We start from the raw sequence: 25,095 nt of genomic DNA on the forward strand, positions 1-25,095 counted from the left end.
CACCTGTTCCAAAGCTCTTTCTCCTTTGCTTCCTTTTGCTATGGAAGCCAGAAGTACTCAGTGTACCCACCTCTCTTGCAGCCACGTATGGCTACATGGCACAATTCCAACCGGGGATATATAGGCAGAAGTCCACGGGGAGAAATAACATCGCTGAAAGTAGGACTAATCTCAAGCCGAAAGAAAGTCTTTCCCCTTCCAACCTGGAGCTAGGATCAGATACTTAAAAGTGCCTAAAATCGCCGAAACCTGTTTGGCTCAGAGGATAGAGCGTCAGCCTGCAGACTGAAAGTTCCCGGGTTCGATTCTGGTCAAGGGCATTTACCTTGGTTGCGGGCACATCCCCAGTGGGGGTTGTGCGGGAGGCAGCTGATCAATGATTCTCTCTCATCGATGTTTCTAACTCTCTATCCCTCTCTCTTCCTCTCTGTAAAAAAATCAATTAAATAAATAAATAAATAAAGGTGCCTAAAATTTGTTAGCATGAGACAGAAGCCAATGCTCTTAGAGTCTAAGCAAAGGCAGAGCAAAAGGGCAGTAAAAGCATGGGGCCATTTAGTCATGGCCTCCTCACCTTTGCATCTGGACAAAAACCACTATGGCCCCGTTTTCTGTTTTCTTCTATCAAACTCATTCTTATCTGACACAGTAACTTGTAAAATGTCTTTACACACATCTACACAAATATCTATAGCATTGCACTGATAAATGTTGATTTCCATATAGAAAGGTTTGTAAAAATAATTTTTAAAAAATACAGATATTAAAAGCCCAGGTATAATTTGTTAAGCACTTAATAATTTTCTTTAATTAAATTTTGAGACAGCAAATAATGAGTGTCTTCTTTTCAAGGGCCTTCTCTTACAGCTACGCTGGGGAAAATAAGCCCTGCCAGTCACTGAGACGCGTGAGGCAAAGAGTTAGGTTCTACGTAAGTGCCAATGGTGTTAGAACAGCACAAATAAATAAGGATATTGCCACATTTTTAGGTTACATATATTTTAGTTTAGATATAATTACTTACAAAGTTTCACTAAACAGTAACTGTTTTCAGTAGATTATTCAAAATTAAAAAACAAACTTTTTTCAATTAGCATGACAGAGGAGTCTAAACTGTTGCTACAGGCAAGTTGTAAAAGTTCCTGGAGGCTGAGTGAGATAGAGGCAATTGGATTGGAAAGACTGAGACACATTTGACAAAAATTTGAATAAAACTGTTTGCAAAGAGGAGATTAAGGTAACCTAGTGGCCTGAGGGTTCCCTGAATTCCAATGAACCAGAAGGCTAGAAGACAACCTCAGTCCCCAGAGGTGAAAGAAGATTCTCATTCATACTTTTCAGGGTTCATTCATCATCTCTTGTCTGTGGTTTTTGCATTGCTTTTCGCCAACAGTTGGACTCTTATGTAGTCACCGGCACAATCAGTCCTATGTGGGTAGAAGCTCTAACCCACATTTTGGTGCCATGACCCCCTCTTCTGTAGCTCTAACTTAAGTGAAGCCAGCCTTCCCAGCATGCCCTAGGGCATCGTGCGCAGCCCATGTTTGGAGAACGGACCTTGCTATTCTTCAAAGTCAAGATCAACGTTTCCACAAAGCCTTCCTGCCTGAATTCACAGTTCCCCCAGTGATGGCTCCTTTTAAACATCTTTAGTGCTTGTCTGTGGGCAACTCATCAATGCCATGCTCGCTTCCATGCTATTAATATTTTCAGTTGGCCATCTTCTTTTCTAATTAGACCCTAACAATACAGGGAAGGAGATTGTGCTTAGAACAATACATGGAATTTTATACTTGATAAGCGCTTCTAATACACTCATTCAGACATGGTTTAATGTTCTGATATTTCTACTGTATGACCTTACATTTTGGCCAAAAAAGTAGCAGTACCTTTCTTAATCTGTTACCAAAATAACATCTCTGTTTTCATGGGCTTCCTATAGCTAAGCATCTATTTGTCACTCAACCCCAGCCAGATCACTAAAATAACTCTAGCAAAAATGGTAATAAGCCCATATATCCTTGGGAATTTTCACAAGAATTTGTTAGCAATGTCCATGTAAAAGTCACTCCTATAAATAATTATAAAACACTCATAGCAGCCCAGTTGGCTTGGTTCAGTGGTTGAGTGTTGACCTGTGAACCAGGAGGTCAAGGTTCAAATCCCAGTCAGAGTATACGCCCAGGTTGTAAACTAGATTTCCAATGTGGGGCATGCAGGAGGCAGCCAATCAATGATTCTATCTCCTCATTGATGTTTTTCTCTCTCTCTCTTTCCCTCTCCTTTCCTCTCTGAAATATATAGAAAATATATTAATAAACCACTCATAGTAAAACTAAAACAATAAGGGTTTCTGTAAAATTTTAGCTCTTTTAAGTAGATGCATATTTAACTATTCCTGTAAAATCTCTAAGTGTATGTATTACTAAGCAGTAAATGAAAATCTTCATTCTATCATAAACTAATTATCAGAGGAAGAAATATTTTCAAGATAAAATAATGAGTTCTCAGAGTATACTGCAATAAGTGAAATTCTAGCATGACAACATATGTTCATGCGCTGTTGCTTTTAAATACAATTTAGATAAAACAAACAGCCCACATTTTTATTCTTGCCCTGAGGTAGAGTAAAATATACAATTTTCCATTTCTATTGAAAATGAAAACTTTATTGTTGTTAGGTATTCTTCCTGTAAATCTACATGCTAAGCACTGGAAGAACTGTAACAATTTTGGTCCTTTCATTCCCTTTTTAATCTCTAACAGGTAACCACGTCTAGTGAAAAGAACGCTAGAATCGATGACAGCAGCTCTCCATCTAGGGTCTTTATCATCTGACCTTTGTCACCTACCTCTTCTCTTTATGATTTCCTCATATTAAATATACTTGAACTCTCTATTTCAATCTGACATTGTAGTTTTAAAATAAAAATGAAATATCATTCTTTGAATCCTTAGGCAGAATGTCAATGTACATTTATTTCAAGAAGAATATGGTTTCTGAAGTCAAATAAACCAGAGTTCAAAGCAAGACGCTAACAGCTCTCTAGCTGTGTGACCTGGGCTGGTTAGTAACCTGCTCTGAGCCTGCTGTCCACTTGTGCCATAGGCAAGAAAAACTTCATCTCACTCCCCCTCACAGCCCAGTACAGCATGTGGTATTCAACTAATGATCAACAGTTTATTTTTTATAGCTAGATATAAATATAAATCAATTTGACAGTTATTATATTGTACACTCAGGAATTAGGTTAGAAGCCTAGATTATTGTTCATTTTAAGCATAATGAAATTCTACACACTTCAGATATTTCCAAGCATAGTATTTATTCTCAATGAGCTAGATTAGAAATTAATAGCTACATATAAGCATTTGCTTTTTAAACTATTGTACAATAAGACCTTTGTCCTGGCTTCCATTGTCTTCACGGGTTATATACCTTAACTGTTAAAATGATGCAGACTCGTCTAAATTTACATCAATAGTAGGTGCAGCATTTAAAAGAAACAAATCTTTTGTAACTTAAGCCTTGCCGGTGAGGCTCAGTGGATGGGGTTCAGGATGTCACACTTCAATTCCCAGTTCAGGGCATGTCCCCGGGTTCTGGGCCAATCCCCAATGGGGATGTGCAGGAGGCAGCTAATCAATGATTCTCTCTCATCATTGATGTTTCTATTTCCCTCTCCCTCTCCCTTCCTCTCTCTGAAATCAATTTAAAAAATATTTTTTAAAAAGAACAGAATAAATAGACAAACAAAATGGAAACAGACTCATAGAGAAAAAAACAGACTGATTGCCCTCCCTTCCTTCCTCTCTCTAAATTCAATAATTTTTTTAAAAAAATTAAATAGGAGAATAAAATTAAATTTTATTAAAATTAGGACTTTAGCCCTGGCTGGTTTGGCTCAGTGGGTGGAGTGTCAGCCTGCAGACTGAAGGGTCCCGGGTTCGATTCCTGCCAGGGGCACATGCCTGGGTTGCGGGCTCCATCCCCAGTGTGGGGTGTGCAGGAGGCAGCCGATCAATGATTCTCTCTCATCATTGATGTTTCCATCTCTCCCTCTCCCTCTCTGAAATCAATAAAGAAATATATATATTTTAAAAGCTTTTAAATTAGAACCTTATCAGACCTCATAAAAAGGCCAACGCTTTACAGGGTGTGCTTTGAGTTTTTGTTTTATAATAGAATTGTCATAATAACATTATGATCATAATTATATATTCCAATTAATATATTACCATTCACTATCTTGCTTAGATTTCAAAAACAAATTTATGGTAGACTATTAAATTCTCTTCAAATGAAAAAATAAATCAATTTTAATGAATTTTGAAATTATTTTTTAATTAAGTGTTATGCAATCTCTATGCAGAATTTACTGGACTGAATGTATAAGTAGTATAACAAATATATAACAAATGTGCATAATAACTACAGAAATCATTAATTACATGCATATAACCAATAAAAATAAAGATTTATAAACACTAAAGTAAAATATATTGTGAGAAGGGCAAATGCTGATTAGTGAAGGTTATTTGATTTATAGTGAGTTTTTCCATAGATTTTCCAAAGTCAGAAGACATTCTTGCTGTAATTTAATAACCACAATTTCATAAATCTTTAATGTTAAATTTTAAAGAAGAGAAACCTCGACAAGAAAAAGGTTAAATATGAGAAATGCAGAGTTTTAAACAAATATAGGGGAAAGACATAAATCTTAATATAAGTACTTACATGGGTAAGAAATCAAGGGTGATGGATTTACATGCGGTGTAATTAATCTGAAGGTATCCTGCTCTAAATCTATTTGTAGCTACAGCACTACAATTGAACTAGTAGTTAAGATACAAAACAGAACTATATTATGTTCATAGTTCCAGAACTCCAGTTCCACACAGTAAGATATGTACCTTGAGAGATTTGGAGCACTCAGCTAAAGCCGTTCCAGATAGACATTTTCTAAATTGATTCTACATTATAAGAATAACCTCCAGCTGTAACAGCTAATGTCTTGTAAATATGCAATAAATTACTTATCTAAAATTATCAACCAAAACCTCAAGGGAAATAAAAAGAACTTTTGCCTATTGCCAAAGTAATAAAGTTCCATTGTATAATCTTTAATGACTCAAAATTTGTTTTGTAATCGCATTGCAGATAATCATACAATGACATAATATATTGTATACAAGTTCTGATAAATCACATATAGTGAATGGAAGCCCAAATTTATAACAATACTTATTGTGCTTTATGTCCAATATCTACTTATTGTTCATTTAGTAATACTTTTGTGACTCTCTATTAAATCTGTCCTGACAAGGTCATATATTAATAAATGTTTTATGTGTATATATACATATACTAAGTATAATGTACATTACTAATATATATTTATATAACTAATGTATAACGTAATATACTAAATGTAATATTTAGTATGCTTATATTTAATATGTATTTGACATAAATAACATTAAAAAATTCAGTGTTTTTAAATGTTAACAGTTTGCATCATGATCACACTATATGTATCTAAAAAATCAGATCATTTGATTTTACAAATACAAATTATTATTTAGAATACAAAAATAAGGAACTTGTAGTCAGAAATGTCACACCACTCACTCAGCTCTTTAAAATCTTCTCATTCTCTTATTAAGCTTCTCTTCTGCCCCCTGGCTCTCACCTGTCTGGAACCTCATCCTCATACCACTTTCTCTACGGATTTTTGTAGTTAAACCACATTGGTCACTTCCACACACACCTCAGGGCCTTTGCACTGGCTATGTCCTTAAGCTATATATTCAACTCTCCCAAATCCATTCTAATGCTCTGCCTCTGGGCTCAAATGTCACCTCGCCCCAGAAGCCTTCCCTGGCAAAGGAAACAAAAGAAAACTAAAAACATTTGCACAGGAACGGAAACCATCAACCAAACAAAAAGGCAAACTACTGAGTGAAAGCAAAATATTTGCAAATGTCATATACGGTTAGGTACTGATATCCAAAATATTTAAAGAACAGATATAACATTAAAAAAAAATGAAACGATTCGATTAAAGAAAAAAATGGATAGAGGACCTAAATAGACATTTCTCCGAAGAAGACATACAGATGGCTAAGAGACACATGAAAAGATGATCAACACCACTAGTCATCAGGGAAATGCAAATCAAAAGGACAGTGAGACATCACCACTTACCTGTCAGAGTGGCTGTTATAAAAAGACAATAAAGAATAGTGCTGGTGAGGATGTGGAGAAAAGGGAGCCCTCTCAGGCACTGATGCAGGAATACAGATTGGTGCAGCCATTGTGGAGGTTCCTCAAAAACTTAAAAATAGAATTACCATATGACCCAGCAATTAATTCCACCTTTGTCCAAAGAAAATGAAAACACTAATTTTAAGAGATATGTGCACACTATGTTCACTGCAGCATTATTTACAATAGCCAAGGTATTCCATCTCCTTACCCACTTCCACTTTGACTTTCAAGACTCATCTCTCACTTGGTCTGGCGCAACAGCCTCCTCACTGTCATGTGTGCTATCCCTGGGCACAAGAGCCTCCAATCCGTCCTTCCATGCCACAGACTGCATGGTGATCTGATCATAGAGCTCACCTATGAAGAACTTGTCAAAGCTCCCCAATATCCATGAAACTGATTTTTCACTCGTTTGTTAGAATCTCCCAGAGAGATTTTTAACATACAATTCATGGGCTCCATCATAATGGAATCTAAACCAATTACATCACCCCCAGTAATTCTAAGAATCACTGCTTTACAAGGTACACGCTAAGCCTTTGCAGATGATAAACATGGTCCATCAAGTTTTACCAACAGCCTTTGAGCCTCATTTTTCCAGCCTCCAGATATATTTGAGCCAAACACACAATTCCCTATCATGCTACTCTCCCGTCTTGGCCTTCCCATGGATCCCCACTCATCTGGTGTGTCCGTATGCATGACTTCTAGTTTGGAGAAAGCTTTGCACTTTCCTATGCTCCTTGGGGACTTCTTCCCTTTCACGCCTATATATCCTGTACTTACCTGGATTGTAGCAGTAGGCTAGGGCGGTAGGCAGGAAAATACTGGTTGAGAATGACTGATCGAAATCAATTACCCACTTATTAAATAGGTTATGGTTTCTGTAATCATCAAACAAATCAATCTTTTTCCCCCCCTTTTGAGCCTCAATTCAAGAAGTTAACGTTAAAGCAATCAAGTCAATGAAAACATTCATCCTATACAGACATATCTTGGAGACACTGTGGTTTCAGTTCTAAACCACCACAATGAAGTGGGTGTCACAATAAAGAGAGCTGCAATCTTTTTGCTCATGAAGGGCCTTGCTTTCAATTTGTAAATAAAACAAAACAAAACAACAAAAACATCTGTGAAGCACAATAAAGTGAAAAGCAATAGAGCAAAGTATGCCTAGTAATAGAGTTCTTAAAATACAGGCATACTTTTCCTAAAAATGTTTTAAAATCCATTTTGAATTTTTCTTTTTTTAAAAAAGGAGCTCTATGCAAAAATGAGCATCAGACCATAAGAAAATATACTATAGTTGTAAGTAATGGCTTTATATTTATTTACAGGGCTTCTGGTGCATGAAATTTGTGCACAGGGGTTTGGGGGGTCCTTCAGCCCAGCCTGCACCCTCTCGCAGTCCAGGAACCCTCAGGGGATGTCTGACTGACAGCTTAGGCCCGCTCCCCACAGTGGAACATCCTTAGCACTGCGGTAGAGGCAGGAGAGGCTCCTTCCACTGTCGCTGCACTCGCCAGCCGTGAGCCTGGCTTCTGGCTGAGCAGCACTCCCCCTGTGGGAGTGCACTGACCACCAGGGGGCAGCTCCTGCATTGAGCATCTGCCCCCTGGTGGTCAGTGCACATCATAGCAACCAGCCATTCCGCCATTTGGTCAATTTGCATATTAGCCTTTTATTATATAGGATTGTCTTTAATCCAGTGACTAGCTCTTTGGAACAGATGTAGAAAGAACTGCAGAAGTGTTTATTACTTTACTGTGATTTTCCCAAAAGGAAAATAAAACAAAAAGTAATTTTTAAGGAATAAAGAATAGATTGGATATTTGAAAACAGAAATTAATAAAAGAATGTACTATACAGTGGTCTAGACCCTAGAGACACATTAGAATCACTAATGCGGGAAGTTTTATGCATACCACGCTGTACCTGTAAGAGATTCTGGTCTCATGGGCCAGAGATGGGCTTCAGCATCAGAAGTGTTCAAGTTCCCCAGGGGATCCCACTGTGAGTCAGGATAGAGAACCATAAATCAGCACCTTCCCCCCTATGGTGAAGCCTATTTTTCAAAAAGCAACTGCAATTAACTCTTTCCAATCAATGTTATTTTTCTCCCGTAAGGAGAAAAAGGGAATATGAACACTGTTAACTGGAATATATTAACAACAGTTAACAGATATACTGGAATTATTATGTGTTAAGCATTATTCTAAGAGTTTCTAATACATTGACCTTTTTATTCCTCACAATGGCTCTGGAGAGTTGGCACAATTTTATGCCATTCTGCAAAAATAGCAAACAGTTGCATAATGCTTAACACTGCCACATATTATTCTGAATGCTGCTGTATACATGGCTCGTTCAATCTTCACAAAATCTCTGTGAAGTACTGTTGATATATCCATTTGATAGAGACTAAACTAAGGCACAGAGGAAAATAACTTATGTAAGGCCATACAATTAGTGAGTGACAGCTGGGATTTGAAGCCAGATAGTTGTCGAGCTCCAGACTTAATTAAAAAACAAGATCCTAGTGCTCTGTGCTATATAACAGGCACAAAATATGGTAATATGCAATTGGGTTACTAAGCATGTCTTTATTTTTTTCCTCTTCAGAAGACAGTAATACAAAGAGAAAGATGCTTATTTAAGAAAAGTGAAATAAAAATCACTTGATTTAGGTCTGAGACAGTTAACACTGCTGGACCCAACTGAAGTTTTCATGACTTAGAATGAAAAAGAGTTAGAGATGATGAAGAAAGAAATCCAATTCTCTATCAGACATGAAGGCAAGAAATTGATTGGAAGCCTGACTCCTCCCCATGAGCTCCATGAGGACAAAGAACGCGTGTGCCTTCACTGCTCAGAAAAAGTGCTGGGTAAATATATTTGAGCAAATGAAATCAGAAGATGTAAGATGACTGAATTCTAAGGTACACTATTTTTAATTTTTTAACACTGTTTTTCGTATTTCAAGATATTTATCATGTATGTTACATGTCCTTATTTCATAGAAAATGTAATTCTGTACAATAGAACATTAGATGCCTGAAATATGTTATTTTTCATCAAAATGTTGGTCTTTCAATATCTTAACTTACGCATGCAAGTTTTACCTTAAAATTAAATATATATGATAAATGTAATAAATATATAATATATATAAATAAATATATAATTATTTATAGATACTCATATAATTATTAAGTTTGTGAAAACAAACATTTCTAATAATTAGCTCAATGCAATAGCTAGGTGACCACATTGCTAACTCAAGGCCAAGTCGTTAGGCAATCTCTTGGGCCTGACTGCTCCTCAGGTGGGGTGGCCATCTGTTTCTTTATCTGGTTTGATTCCTCTGCCTTCCTCTTGATTATACTCCACAAAACAATGGTCTAGGGGAGGAAAGCACAGCCCTAGACCTCCCCTTAGCCAATGACACCACAGCTGCCCTCTGGGTTCTCGCCAGAAAATAAGCACAACTCAACCTTCCCATTGACCAACCTAATACACAACATTTGAGTGAGAACATCCTTAAAGGGCTCTCTGAAGAGCACTCTAAATTTTAAAACAAAACGAGCAAGGACCATAACTGCATTGTCTCCAAGTAGAACTCCTCCTGCACAACTGCCCTCTGCGTGACAGTCCTGGCCTACACTGAGGGGAGAGCTAAGAAACACCCAGGAGAACCATGCCCTGCCACCTACACAGAAGTGCTGCTAAGGATGGGATCCTCAGCGCCTCTGTGGCAAAAATTCCTCTCAGACTTCAGTATCATGGTGAGCTAGGGGTCTCTTTCATGTCAGGAGTACAGATACCCAACATGTCTTTTACCAATTTTTTTTTCTTATTTTTCTATGTTTTCCCTTTATTTTGTCACATATTAATTTTATTTTATTACGCGTTCTTTTATTAATATATATGTTTCTTTAAACATCTCTTTTTGAGGTACTAGCATTCTAGGAATAAACAATTCTCCTATAAAAATAAATGAACCTAAAGGGGATAATGAAAAGTTCAGGTGCCACTGACTGTGAAAAATGAGGGATATGACTTTCAAAATGATAAATGGTAAGTAAAGATTTCACAGTCTCAAAATATTAAGACATCACTTCATTCATTCATTAGTTCCAAACAGTACCTGTTGAATTTTTTTCAAAAATTATTTTGATTCAGTTAATTTAGAAACTTGTAACATACTTATTATACTAAGTATAATACATTAAGCGTTATGGCATGACTCAAACTGATTTGTATTTATTCGGTGAAGTCTTAACTAGAGCATTGTTTAATAGACACTAGAGTATTGTTTTACACAGAGTAAATGAAGAGGTGATTAGAATTCTGAGAAACTGCAACCCCTCAATATTAAAGTTTACCTAGGTTTTCTTTAATAACCTAAAAAAAAAAAATCAAATAATGGCTTAAGACACTATTTTTTCAAATAATGATTTAAGACACTAATGTTTTTATTTCCATGAAGTTTATGTTGAGCTCAAATGCCTCATTTAAAGTTATATCTTGGTGCAAAAGAAATGACATGCTGTAATCAAAGTAAAATGTAGAATAGTTATATGACAGAATAGATTTCTTTGTATGTTGAGCATCAATCTACTATGTAGAAAAGAGACTTACTGAAATAAATGTTTCTCAAAACAGCTTTTTGGGCCTGGCCAGCGTGGCAGTGTGGCTCTGTTGGTTGGGCGTTGTGTCATGCACTGAGTGAGGGGATGCTGGTTCAATTCCAGGTGATGGCACATACCCGGCTGTGGGCTCCATAACCTAGTGTGGGGGGCTTGCAGCAGACAGTCGATCAATGTTACACTCTCACATTGATGTTTCTTTCTCCCTCTCCCTTCCTCCCTCTAAAAGTCAGTTTTTAAAAAATACCTTTTTTAAAAACAAGCTCTTTGGAGACCAAGACAAAGAAAGTGGAAGTAGAAAATTGATTTGGAATTTAATTTTTTTTAGAAAATTAGAATCCTTATGCTCAAGAGAAAGAGTATCCAAGATTTTTAAATTAATATGAATATTTATGTTATCATGGAGCTTATTTAAATTGCATAAAATCATTGTCTAAACTTAATGTGTTTCACAACGGTTGAAAATCACCTTGGAAAGCATACATTGTCACAATCCAGGGGATAAGGCATAGGCGAACAATGAAAATGAACTAAGACTTACAAAATATGGAAAAACCATACTATGCTTCTTCTTCAACTCGAAATACAATTTTATTTTGTACAATGAAGAAAACAGTGTGGCAGAAAAGAAATTTCATAAAATCAATGCATGGTGATTTCATCTGACAAGGTGAATGGCGGTAGGAAAGTAGGTATGAGAAGCTTACTGCCTTTAGTAAAGTTAAAAACTAAATACTACTGAATCAGAACCAAGAAAAGATTTTTGAAAGACTAAATTTTAGATAAAAATTCCAGAGCTATACTTTCCCACAGATATTAATATACCTCTTGGGAATATACCATGTTCATGATACAATAAAATCAGCATTACATAAGATGAAAGCCCATAATAGGAAGAAGCCACAGGACATGCAATAGCCCTATAAGAATGCATGCATATTTAACCTTAATGGTAATGTTATGAAGAATTTATATGTAGTTAAATTTTTTATGGTGTAAATCTCTGGTATTACAAGCCCAGGGAAACACTTCCAGAACATATCCTTTTGTGAAATAATGGAATTTTCTAGGGTGTTTATAGCCTTCAGGGGTAAGACATATGACATTCTGAATTTACCGGTAATTCTTTAAGAAATGGAATAAAAAACTATTTAGTCATAAGAAATGGTTTCTTCAACCCATAGAGAAATATTTTTTTGTGAATACAAAGCTAAGTTTACTTTGAAACAACATTTAATTAGGTGAAATAAAGATATATATTCTGTGGTTCCATTTAACTGTAACCATTAAAAAGATAAATTCAAACTATTCTAAATATGACTCTTAGAAAGATGAAGTGCAAAACTCCCTAACAAGGAAACAAATCCTTAAAATTAAAATTATTTTAATGCTTAAATATAACAGATCCTACTAAAACAAAACAATAACAAAAAACAAAACAGAATTTCCAATTCTGCTAAGACACCAGCTGAAAATGAGTTATATAAATAACTTTTTAACAGTGGGGACATTCTAGTTATTTAGTAAAAACATACCTATAAAAAGAAAGTACATGTAACTATATTGTATGACATACTGATTCTAACAGTCAAGTTTGAAAAAAAAATATTCCTTCCCTAAATTATTTAAAATACCCATCTTTCTCACTAGAAAAATCACTTCATTTTCTAGAGAATATTTTAATGAAATTTGCAACATGTGGAGTATCTGGTTCAAGATATCAAGATTCTTATGCCTACCTGAACCACTTAAAATAAGCGCACAAGGAAAATTCAACATGCAAGGAGTTAAAAGAAACCTGGGAGGAGAACCTTGTGGACAACAATAGGACATGAAGGGGACTGAAGACTGCTAAAGTCATCAAAACACAGAAACAAAAGCCCTAAACCGCTCCATGTCTCTGCCAAACACCGTTTAAGAGCCATATGCAGCCTCCCAGGCTGCCAGATGGCAGCTCAGACAACTAGAAAAACAGTAGCCAAGATTGAGCTCAACCAAAATGTGAACTGAGCCAGCAGTGGATGCCAACAAAGTCAAACACTCACAGACTGAATAGGATAGAATAATTTTTCACAAACATTTAGTAATTTTTACGGATACATCTTGAGGTATCGATGAGTATGACAGCGATCCATTGCATCTGTTGGTATTAACATCTGACACATGTCCCTGAAAACTAGGTGTTTCCACCTCCAGGTGAGGAAGGGAGAATCTCAACTCTGACTCCAATGGCCTCAAGCTCACAAAGAAGCAGCCGGTCTGAGGATGACCATTTGGAAGAGGGCTAGCCATTCCTGGGTGATCTGGATGAACATCCTGGGAGCTCTCGGAGTATCGGGCTTGGCCTGCCATGAGCACATTAGTTGACTGAGAACCTGGTGAAAAGCAGTGCATATCAATATGAATTTATAACTTTTGTTTTGCTTTGTTTTATAATTAAAGACAAAGGGAAAAGAAGTGGTTGGAGTTGATGGAGAAAGAAACAGAGCAAGACGACAAATCTTCCCCAGACCACCAGGGCCTTAATGTGAGAACTAAAGCTATACATCATTTCCTGAGAAAACCAAGGAACTTGGAGAGATGATTCCAGCTGCCTGGAGAGACAGGTTCCTGCGAGTTGACTGCAGAGTGGGATATTACAGACTCCCTTCTCTTCGGAAAATTCTAGAGAAACTCGGAAAATGGGTTATTGTTTCTGGAATAATCTAGAAATCTACACAGTAATAATTTTTTATTGTAGATAAGAGTCTGATCTGTTTGATATTCTTTAATTATGTATATTAAGTAATTGCTTGTTAAATAATATTTTCCACAGTCTTCTTTTTTTAAATATGTTTTTTATTGATTTTAGAGAAAGAGGAAGGGAAGAGAGAGAGAAACATCCATGGGCTGCCCCTGCCTGCTCCTGGATGGGGGACCAAACCTGCAAGCGGGGCTTTTGTCCGGACGGGAACCGAACCAGCGGCATTTCGGTGGAGGAACAACACTCCAACCAACTGAGCCGCCCCAGCCAGGCTGCCCCACTATCTTCTCAAGATCAGTTATTAAATATGATGATGTTCAAAGGCTGAAGCAAATGTTTGTTATGTGTATTTTAAATACTCTCCATGTTTTATAATAATGGATTCCTCATACTTCTAAAATACTGAAACAGCCCTGGCTGATTGGCTCAGTGGATATAGCGTCGGCCTTCGGACTCGAGGGTCCCAGGTTCAATTCAGGTCAAAGGCACATGCCCAGGTTGTGGGCTCCATTCCCAGCAGGGGGCATGCGGGAGGCAGCTGATCAATGATTCCCTCTTATCATTGATGTTTCTATCTCTTCCTTTCCCTTCCTCTCTGAAATCAATAAAAATATGTTTAAAAAAATAAAAATAAAATACTGAAACATATTGGTTTCTCTCTCTCTCTCTCATTTTTTTTTTTTGCCAAAAAACCTTAAACTTGAATTTTTAACTAAAAAAAAAAAAGTATTGTCTAACTTTTTTACTATTTTGTACAGAGGAAACAATTAATCCCTGATATATATAATATAGTAAGTACACGATCTATTCAGCATTATAATAATAATAGCTAACATCTGACAATTTACTATGTGCCAGACACTAAATTAAGGGTTTCACATGAGATCATTTATTTTACTATTTCACGCAATCTCCAAAATCAATGAGGTAAACACTGTTATAATTTCCACTTTTAGTTCAATTAAACCAAGGCTCAGAGAAGTAACTTACAAAAGACAATGAAACTAGTAAGTAGTAGAGTGATGACGCCAACCCAAATTCAAGTTTATATTTTTTTCTCTGTGTTTCTCTCTCTCTCACTCGCTTAATTGTATACACAACACAGATAAAGTAGACTTCAACTGAACAAACAGTAAAGAAGAATACTAGAAGATTCCTATCTTTATAAAAAAATATAATTTTTTAAAAAATATTTTGATTTTTACAGAGAGGAAGAGAGAGGGATAGAAAGCTAGAAACATCAATGATGAGCCAAACCGGTTTCGGCTACTAAAAAATGTAATTTATATTCAAGAAAAGCTACATGAGCCGAAACCAGTTTGGCTCAGTGGGTAGAGCGTCCGCCTGCGGACTGAAAGGTCCCAGGTTCAATTCCGGTCAGGGGCATGTACCTTGGTTGTGGGCACATCCCCAGTAAGGGTATGCAGGAGGCAGCTGATTGATGTTCTCTCTCATCGATGTTTCTAGCTCTCTGTCCCTCTCCCTTCCTCTCTGTAAAAAAATCAATAAAATATATTTAATAAAAAAAGAAAAGCTACATGATATGTAGTTTAATATTTTTGTCCAATTCTTTCCTGTCAGATCTGAAAGCTTGTTCATCATCTTTTAAAAGATATAATTCCATCATGAATGTTCCATCTATTCAAATTCAAAACGTTTGAGCATGTGTCCCTAACAGTTCTGTTACTACTGCAAGAACTTTTTATTCAGAAGAAAAGTCACAAAATCCTGAAATCCATGGAAGACATAGATAAAAGAAATTCAAAATTTTGAGAAAGTTCTGTCACAGATGGTTCTTTTAAAATAAATATAGAAACAAAATTACTGATCAATTTCATAACTTACTCTATTACCAGATGTGAAATCTCACCTTTATTCAGAATGCCAGCCCAGAGTGGAACAGATCAGTTTTTCCACATCATGTGAACGCTAGAAAAGATGGGCATCATTTCAACTAACCTGAAATCCCAACGGGAAAGCCCTAATGTGGCTGTGCCCCAACTGACCTACTCAGGTGTTTCATAAATATAATATTCCTTGGTAATGAGGTTTTCCATCATTCTTTTAATGAATACATTGAGACTCTGTGCAAAGATTAAATCAATGCCTCCTCTAAAATAAATATTGTTTACCTTGCTTCTTTAAATAGTGAAATCCCAAAACAAAATAGATTCTATGTAATTGCTTAGCAAAACATAAAGTCAACATTCTGAAACAGTATTTCTTCAGAAAATAATATTTTCTGTTGCTAGGAAAAAATGTAAAAGTGACTTTTTTTCATACAGATTCTGAACTCAGTGATTGACAAGTATCAGACTAAAATTCAAAATGTATTGCATGAAGTTAATAAAAATATGGCAATCATAAAGTTTTATTCTGTAAGACCTGGAATCCCTTTTGTTTGTCTCTTCCTTTACATCAGTTAACCAAAAGATCTCAGTTTCCACTATTCTAACAGAGAGGACACCAATCTATGATAACTCCCTTTCACTTTAACCAAAACAAATGCCCATGTTATAAATAAATCATTAATAAATTCTTGAGCTTGTTGGTCACTTGAGCGTATTTTATTCTCTTGGAACATGAATGGGTAGATGCTATGTAAGGGTTGTACCTTCATAACAGAATCAATGAAAACTTGAACAGAGAGACACAAACAAAACCTCAGAGTATTTTATAAAACAAATCACTGCAAAATGGTGTGTTAAAACTTTATGTATGATGTGAAGACAACAAAGTGTCAAATAAAAGAATAATTTTCCATCTTCATTTTTAAATACGAACGATTTCTTTTACTGATCCATTCACAGTGAGTCTGCAAAATAATATCCACAAGTCAACAAAATCCACTATGTGTTTTCTATGATGAGCATTTTTTTCCTTTGCCTTTTAGTTAGTTTTATATTCTGGGGCAAAAGACAGTTTTTTCATTGAGTTTATATTTAACTTATTTTTAAACTATAATGTGCTTGCATAAATTCTATTCTAAAAGTTAATTGTAAGACAGTTTTATAAAAGAAAAATACTGTTTTTCTTACCAAAACAAATGAAGTATGTAATAATCTTAAGTTTGCTTAGTACATATTCCAAATAACTACTTATCAAATCATTTTTACTTTCTGTAATAAATATAAGAACTATTTCTCCACAGTATAAATACCACAAAACTTGGGAGGGGGGGAGCAAATTTTACAAAAGTAGGATTCAACTTCTAAAAGAAAATTGAATGAGTGTGCAATCTTGAGGTATAATGACTTCAGAGATAATACATATATTTTCATAAAATGTTTTTCCTATACTAAGAGACATGAAAATTTGAGAAGTAAATGAGTTATGTTATCATTTACAAAGGTAAGCACTGGGTAGTTAAAATAAGTTATACACCAACTACTTGAAAGCCAAACTATAATGAAAACCTCAATATACTAAGTGTTAAATTGATTTTTACTAGGATTACCTTTCAGGAAAATTATCTTTTGTAAAAATTGTATTTAACTTAAAAACCAATTTCTGAAGGAAAAAACAACCTCAGAGTATTTTATAAAATAATCATTTCAATTAAACAACAGTTCACAGCTCAGATTATTTTAATAATAGTTGCTGCTCAAAAAACAAAAGGACAGATATAAACAACCTCTAGGGAGCCAGTCAATATGTTAAGCAGTTACTTAACATCTTCTAAAAACAGAACTACTTCTGTTTTTCTAGATAATTCATTTACTTTAAAATTTTGTGCACAGCAAAAGAAACCATCAAAAACACAACAAGAGAGCATGGGAGAACATATTTGCTAATGTTTCATCAGATAAGGAGTTAATCTCCAAAGTTTATAGGGAACTCAGACAATTTAACAAAAGAAAGATAAACAATCCAAGCAAAAAGTGGGCAAAGGACCTAAATAGACACTTTTCGAAAGTGGACATACAGAAGGCCACGAGGCATATGAAAATATGCTCAAAGCCTCTAATCATCTGAGAGATGCAAATCAAAACAACAATGAGGTACCATCTCACACCTGTCAGAATGGCTATTATCAACAAATCAACAAATGACAAGTGCTGGAGAGGATGTGGAGAAAAAGGAACCCTTGTGCACTGCTGGTAGGAATGCAGACTGGTGCAGCCACTGTGGAGAACAGTATGGGGTTTTCTCAAAAAACTAAAAATGAAACTCCCATTTGACCCAGTAATTCCACTTCTAGGAATATATCCCAAGAAACCAGAAATACCAATCAGAAAGGATATATGCACCCCTATGTTCATAGCAGCACAATTTACAATAGCTAAGATTTGGAAACAGCCTAGGTGCCCATCAGCAGATGAGTGGATTAAAAATGGTCATACATCTACTCAATGGAACTCTTACCATTTGCAACAGCATGGATGGACCTGGAGAGCATTATGATAAGAGAAATAAGCCAGTTGGAGAAAGAGAAATATCATATGGTCTCACTCACTTGTGGAATATAATGAATAACATAAACTGATGAACAAAAGTAGATCCAGAGACACAGAAGCATGTAACAGACCATCAAACCTCAGAGGAGGGTATGTGCAGGGGGGTGGGGGGGATCAGGGGAGGGAGGGGGGCGGAATGTGATCAACCAAAGGACTTGTATGCATGTAGATAAGCATAACCAATGGACAGACACGAGGGAGGCGAGGGCATGTGCTGGAGGGTGGAAGCAGCCAGGGAGAAGTCAATGGGGAAAAAGGAGACATATATAATACTTGGAACAATAAAGAATTTATATTAAAAAATAAAGAAAAGTTTGTGAATAAATCTATCATAACTGATATATAATGAATTAACTTTTCCTAAACTTTGAAAGAAATACATGTTAAATTTTTGCATGAAAATCTTCATAGAAACTTCAAATTTTAACTGTTTGAAAAAAAACCACACAGATGAAATTACATACCTAACCAAACAACAACAATAAAGTACCAGGTGCTAAAAGCTACAGCCCAAATTAGTCCTCTTGTTAGAGACAGGAAATGGATACGCATGTATATAAGCACCAATAAAGCAAATAGAAGGGGAGAGCATCTTCAGACCATATTTCTAGGCTGCTGATTAAAGTTAAGGATAAGGTGGTCACGCCAATGAGCAAACCTCAGATAGGCCTCGCTCTAATAAGAAAGGTATGTCCCACAATCTCCCTGTTTCCATCGCCAGCTGCCGCTGTCATTTTCAAGCAAATGCAAAGATACAGACAGAACAAACAGAACCACTGCCCAGGCCGTACAGTGGCATGTACCTGCCATATGTGAACATTTGCAAAACAGCTCAAGTCTTACCTCATAAGACCAGACACACTGAGTCCCACCAAACCGTCGAACACATCTTCCTACTTCCACATCTTCGTGAGTCGTGTACATTTCTCTGAGGCACTCACCAATGTGTGGCACCATCCTCCGGAGCACCTCTCGGCTGAAGATCATGCCAGGGCCGCCCATACAGAAGTTCTCCCCAGGCTCCAGGCCCAGCTTTCCGAGTTCTTCGATATTCCCCAGGCCAGTCTGGCCCAGGTACAGGGGCTTGCTGCTATTCAGCGATCTAAGAAACTCTTCTAGCTTGTCACCTACAAAGAGAAAGGCAGCAGTCATTCTTTCCCTAATTTCATTCTTTTCCTAATCATCTACATGGACAAAGTAAGGAACAGAACTTCCAATATGGTGTGTAAACTCCCCATAAGTCTTCAAGAAATGAAAAGAATAAAAAACTCTCTGAATATTCTATTATTTTTTTTCAGAACTAATTTAAAGAACCAATCTTCTAATCAAAGTCATTGAAAAACTTTAATAAGTCTAACCATCATCAGATTTTTATTTATTGATTTTTTTTTTTTTTAGAAAAAGAGAGAAAAACATTGATTTGTTGTTCCACCTATTTATGCATTCATTGGTTGAGTCTTTTATGTACCCCGACTGGGAATCAAACCCATAACCTAGCGTATGGGGAGGACACTCTAACCATCTCAGCTACCGGGCCAGGGAGAAACAGTCAACAGATTTTTAAAGGTGAAATAATTAAGGATTATTATTACTATATTGGAAGTAATAAAATTCCCAGAAATATTAAATGTTGATATTTAGCATTGACTGACAGTGTTAATATCCAATCATTTTTTTCTTCTGACAATTGATTCAGTTTAGTGTTTTGTCCTTAACTTTTCTTGAAATTTCACTTTGGAACTTTGGAAAGTACCCTTTTAGAAAAATAAATAAATATTTAAATTAAAGAATAAAATTGGGTTTCTTACAGCTTGTTGAGTCATTAGGAAAAACCATGTAAAAATTAACTAACACACTTCAAAAGCATCTGTTAGTCTACAAAACGGTAAAACTGAAATAAGGAGCCGCCTTCTTCTATCCCCAATCCCACCGTCTCTGACATTTGGGATGAGCACAGCATTTGCGGTCTTTATCTTGGTCCCATGCCACGCCCCCTGCGCCTCAACGAGTTTCAGCTGTTAGTGGGTTCTTAACACAAAGTGCATTTCATTCCCAGTAGAAATGGGGAGACTGAGGCCATTTCAATGTTCTGGAGGACAATCTTTCAAAGCGTCAGAGAAATGCTTGTCCTTCCCTGAGCCCTGGGGAAGGCACCGCTTCCTGGACCTGGGGGGGGGGGGGGGGGGGAGCAAGGAGGCTGCAGGGAGAGAGGCTCAAACCGGGGAAGGGCTGCCCCGTTTTGGCCAAGAAGCTAGGAAACGCGGGACACCCAGGGCCACCTCCGTTCCACACCCTCTTCTACTCCCCTCCATCCCTGTCCATCCTCGCAGTAGGCTGGCCTGGAGAGGGTTGCCCCAGCCCTCAGCAACTCCTCTCTGCTGAGCTCAGAACTCGGGCCAGAGCCCCCCACACGCGGGCGAGGGGCCGCGCCCTCCAGGAAGCGGACCAAGTTCTCTCCGCTGTGGCTGCGCGTGGCTGGGGCGCTTCCAGCCTCTGCTTATCGCGGCGGCCAAGCTGGTCTGGAGAGGATCGCACTGCTGTGTGCTCGCTCAGGGGGAGCGCCTAGGGTCTGGAACGTTCTCGGATGCCATGCCCTCCCTCCCCCCACCCAATCTGACCACACACGGCCGCCCGGGGTTTGACTGAGGCGGAACGGGACCGCTGGGCGCTGCCCGGTAGCGGCCGGCGGGCGCGCGGGGCGCTGGAGATGCCCACGGACTCCTGGCACCAGCGGGTCTTGTGAGCGGGAAGGAAACGCACGAGGGTTGGGGGTGGGGGTCCAAGGCAGGGGAAAATGACTCCTCCATCTCCCCAGTCCCGAAATTGCGCTACATCCAGTTACGAGGAAAAGGTGGGGGAACAAAAGCAAGAACAGCGATCCCCAGGCTGGCGCAGCCTCCCCTGTCTCCGCCGGGGACACGCCCCTCCGGGCTGGTTTGGGAGCCCGCCGCCTCCCCGGGCTCCCGGAGTGGGAGCAGCCTCTGGGTGAACCCTAAGGTCCCGGCCCTCACCTCTCCCGCACCGGGAAGAGGGGGCTGAGCGCGGGGGGAGGGCAGGAGTGAGGAAGGCGGATGGGGCCGGGTGGGTGTGAGGACAGACAGCCCAGACCGCAGGAGGGGAAGAAGAGCGGACCGGGGATGGGGTGGGGACGGCGGGCTGGGGGCTGCAGGAGCCCGGGGCACGTGCTGGCCGAGCAGAGAGGCGCTGGGCAGGGGCCGGGGTAGGTGCAGAGGCAGGAGCGGGGCAGGCGGGGCGGCCGGCGGCGCTGGGAGGTCACCTTTGATGTAGACGTCGTCGTCGGCGCGCATGAACCACTCGTACTGGTCCAGGTAGTGGTCGTGCATGTACTTGATCATCATGAAGGACTTCTTCTGGGGCGGGTAGGAGTCGTCCACCCCCGGCAGCTCGACGACGGGCAGGGGCGGCGGCGGGGGCAGGCCGGCGGCGCCGGGGGGCCGCGGGCTGGAGAAGAACTCCACGCGGCCGGGCACGGAGCGCGCCCAGGTCCGCTGCGCCGCCAGCGCGCGGCTGCCCAGGTACTTCTGCGCCGTCATCACCCCCACGAACAGGAAGCCGCGGGGCCCGGCGCGCGGGGCGGCGCGGGCGCCCCCGTCCCCGCTGCCGTGGTGGCCGCTCCTCGGCCGGCCGCCCCGCCGCCGCCCCGCCGCGCCCCCGTCCTCCTCGTCCGCGGGCTCCCCCTCCGCCGCGGGGGCGCCGCCGCCCGGGAGCCCCGTGGTCGCCCCTTCGGGCTCGCGCCCTCGCCGCCGGGGCTGCAGCGGAGGCGGCTGCGGCCGGGGGCTGCTCCGATCGCCCGCCTCCCCCGCCGCGGGCTCGGGCGGCGGCGGCCCCTGGCGCTCCGGGCGCGCGGGGGGCGGTGGCTGCTCCGGCCGCGGCCGGGGCTGGGGCTGGGGGAGCGGCTGGCCGGCGGCCGAGCGGCCGTAGTAGGAGCAGAGGCTGGAGCCGCGCCTCCTCCTCTCGCTCAGCTCGGCCACCCGGGGGGCGATGAGCCAGGACGCGGCGGTGAAGCCCAGCACCAGCCCCAGCGCCACGCTCAGCCACGGGCGGCGGGAGCGCACGGCCATCGCGGCGGCCCGGCGCCGGCGCTAGCGGAGCGGCTGCGGCTGCGGCTGCGGGGTCCGCGGCGCCCACCCGCCGCTCCGGCGCCCCCAGCCCCGGCGCTGCCCGCTGCCCGCTGCCCGCTGCCGCCCTCCGGGGCGCCGACGCCGGCTCGGGCTCGGGCTCGGGCTCGGGCTCGGGGCGCTCCGGACGCCCAGCCCGCCGGGTCCAGCCGCGGCCGCGCTCCCCCTGTCGGCTCGGGTCGAGGGCTCGGAGCGCCGGGCGGGAGCAAACTTCTCGGCGGCGGCGGCGCGCGGAGCTGCTGCGGGAGGAGCGGAGGTGGAGCGGCGGCGGCGAAGGCGGCGGCAGCGCGTCCGCTCCGCGGCTGCCACCCTGTCACTGCGCGCTGGTCCCTCCTCCTCCGCCTCCCTCCTCCCGGCCCCCGCCCGCCCTCGCTCCCGCCTCCCGCCGCCCGCCGGGCTCGGGGCCGGAGGAGGAGCCTCCAGCGCCGCCGCCAGCGAGGGGCGTAGCGGGGCCGGTGCTTCCCCGGCGCCGCCCTCCGACGCCCCCTGTGCGCCCGGGGCCGGAGGCGGCCTCCCCTCCGGAAGGAAACGATCGCAGCCGGGCCGCCTCCGGCTGCCAGCGCCGCCGACGCCCCCTCGTCCCTCCTCCTCCGGGGCCCTCGCTCCCGTCCCTTTCCCAGCCCCGTCCCGCCCTCCGCCGGCCTCCTCCCGGCTCCCGCGTCCCGGGCTCCGCTGCCTCCTCCCGGCGCGACGGCTCCGCTGACCTCATCGGCGGAGCTCGGGTCCCCGAGCCCTGGCTGGCCTCCCCCGGCCCAGGGCTTGCGACGTCCCGGAGTGACCCTTCCCCATCAGCCGCCCTGTCCCGTCTGAGCTCCTCTCGGAGTTTTCGGTCCTTTTCGGGTTTCTCTCTGGGCTCCTGGTCCCGCTCCTCGCTGCCCGGGAATCCAAAGGTCCCATCCCAGCACCTCCTCCGAGACTCACTAACTCCCCAGGCCCCCCACCTGCATCTTTCCCCACCGCTCGACAGAACGCCGTTGTCCCTGGGTGTCCTCCTAAGAAAAGCTCAGGATTGAGAAGACAGCCCTGGAAGGCCGGGAGAGATGGTGGGAAGCAGGGCTTAATCCCCAAAGAACATTAAAAAAAAAAAAAAAACAACAACAACAACAAAAAAAAAAAAACATGTTCCTCACCTGTTGAGTTAGGAACTGTGGGCCTGCGCGGTGGTCCCCTCCTCAGCTCTCCTACTGTGTCTTGTCTACAAGTGAAAACCATGAATTTTTCGGTCTTGGTAATAGACTGGGTCAGGTAAGACTGAAGAAATGTAAACAAATTATAGGGCCCAAACCTGGAAGATTCAAACTTCGAAAATTCTTCCAACCCTGCCCCCCCCCCCATAAGTAACTTTAAAAAATAAAATGTTGAATCTTGCCTAGTAACCGTGTTATTTTCGAAGGCAATGACAATTAGGGAGGTGAAATCTCCAGCAATAGAATCTCAAAAAAAAAAAAAAAAAAAAAAAAAAGTTAAAGTGTATTGGCCAAAGTCATTGAAAGTTACATTTTTATGAAGAAATTACCTAAAGATATGTGACATTTTGAAGAAGGAATCATTTAACAAGGCTCTCTCTAGAAGTTGTGACTCTGTCGTCTGGGTTGCATTCAGCATCCCAAACCTTCCCTCTTCTTCAAATGTCAGTCTTCTGTTTTGTACATCAAATGCAGGAGGATGGTATTGGATGGCATTAGACACGGGGCTCCGTCCAGCCAGGGGCTGGCCGTGTCCCTGGAACGTGGGCCCGCCCCGGCCCGCGGAGCGTGGTTCTTTCCACACCATTCACGGCTCTGCACGAGCTCCTCTGACTAAACGTTTCAGCTGCGGACAGCGAAGCTCCTTTTCAACATTACAGGCCTTGACCAGAAACACTTGGGGATACAAATTATCGGATTCTTTCTCAAAGTTTAATTTTTATTAGCATACAAAACTAGTCAAACAGGCCCCTTCCGATTTAAAAAAATCATCTTCCTAAGGACATTTTAAACTTTCTGAAATAGTGCTGTTCAATATAACTCTTGCTTAATGGGACTTTTCTTTGTGCTGCCCAGTAAGTCAGCCACTAGTCATGCATGATGATTGAGCAATTGGAGTATGCCTTGAAATGATTGTTCAGTTTTATTTAATTTTAATTAAGCTTGATTTAAATAGCCTCATGTGGCTAGACGATGCCATGTTGGACAGCGCATTGTCAGAGGAAACCCATACCATATGGTCCCGTTGTCTACGGTAAACTGTGAAGAACCAGTAGTTCCCCTACATACCAGCACACTCTCCCTGCAATGTTCTGCCAGGCTTTATTCCAATGGGTGCCATTCAGGTAGTTGATCTACAAAATCATTAATTGTCATCATTAATTCTCACAAACAACCCACTCATCAACTGTTATAACATTTGGGAGAAAATGAACTTGATTCGTACTTTTTATTCAACAAGAGATGATAGAGATTAAGCATTCCACAAGGTGGAAGGCTCTGGACACGGAAATGTCAACAAGATATTCACTACCATGCATCATGACGTGTACAGTACAATGGAGAACACAGACATTGAACACCACACGACACAGTGAATTATAACAGCGACAAATGATATGAAGGGACAATGGAGAGCACATACTCTGAAGGAGTATTTGTAGGAGCAACTAATGTAGTCTGGGAGTCAGGGAAAGCATTTGGCGACACTGAAATAAAATGAAAAGTATTGAAATGATGTTCTATATCGGCTAAGTGACTTTCAGAAAGTTATTTAAATTACCTGAGCTTTAGACTTCTCATCTGTAAATACCGTTTGTGAGGATTTATTAAGATATATGTAAGTGTTTGGCACAGTGTCTAGTTTATTG

At 41.1% G+C, this 25,095-nt stretch overlaps 1 protein-coding gene across 1 annotated transcript in view; it reads right to left on the reverse strand.

Annotated features, from left to right (window-relative positions):
* CHSY3 (chondroitin sulfate synthase 3) overlaps positions 1 to 22,599 on the reverse strand; it is a 226,646-nt gene extending 204,047 nt beyond the window's left edge. Inside the window, exons 1-2 of the mRNA XM_084886772.1 lie at positions 21,398 to 22,599; positions 18,964 to 19,247 (exon numbers count right to left, since the gene is read on the reverse strand). Of these exons, the coding sequence (XP_084742898.1) occupies positions 18,964 to 19,247; positions 21,398 to 22,202 (1,089 nt within the window). The 5' untranslated portion in view covers positions 22,203 to 22,599. The remainder of the gene's footprint in view (positions 1 to 18,963; positions 19,248 to 21,397) is intronic.
* Between the last annotated feature and the right edge of the window lie 2,496 nt (positions 22,600 to 25,095).

This window comes from Pipistrellus hanaki, assembly GCF_964339955.1.
Source record: "Pipistrellus hanaki genome assembly, chromosome: 5".
Classification (NCBI taxonomy): domain Eukaryota; kingdom Metazoa; phylum Chordata; class Mammalia; order Chiroptera; family Vespertilionidae; genus Pipistrellus; species Pipistrellus hanaki.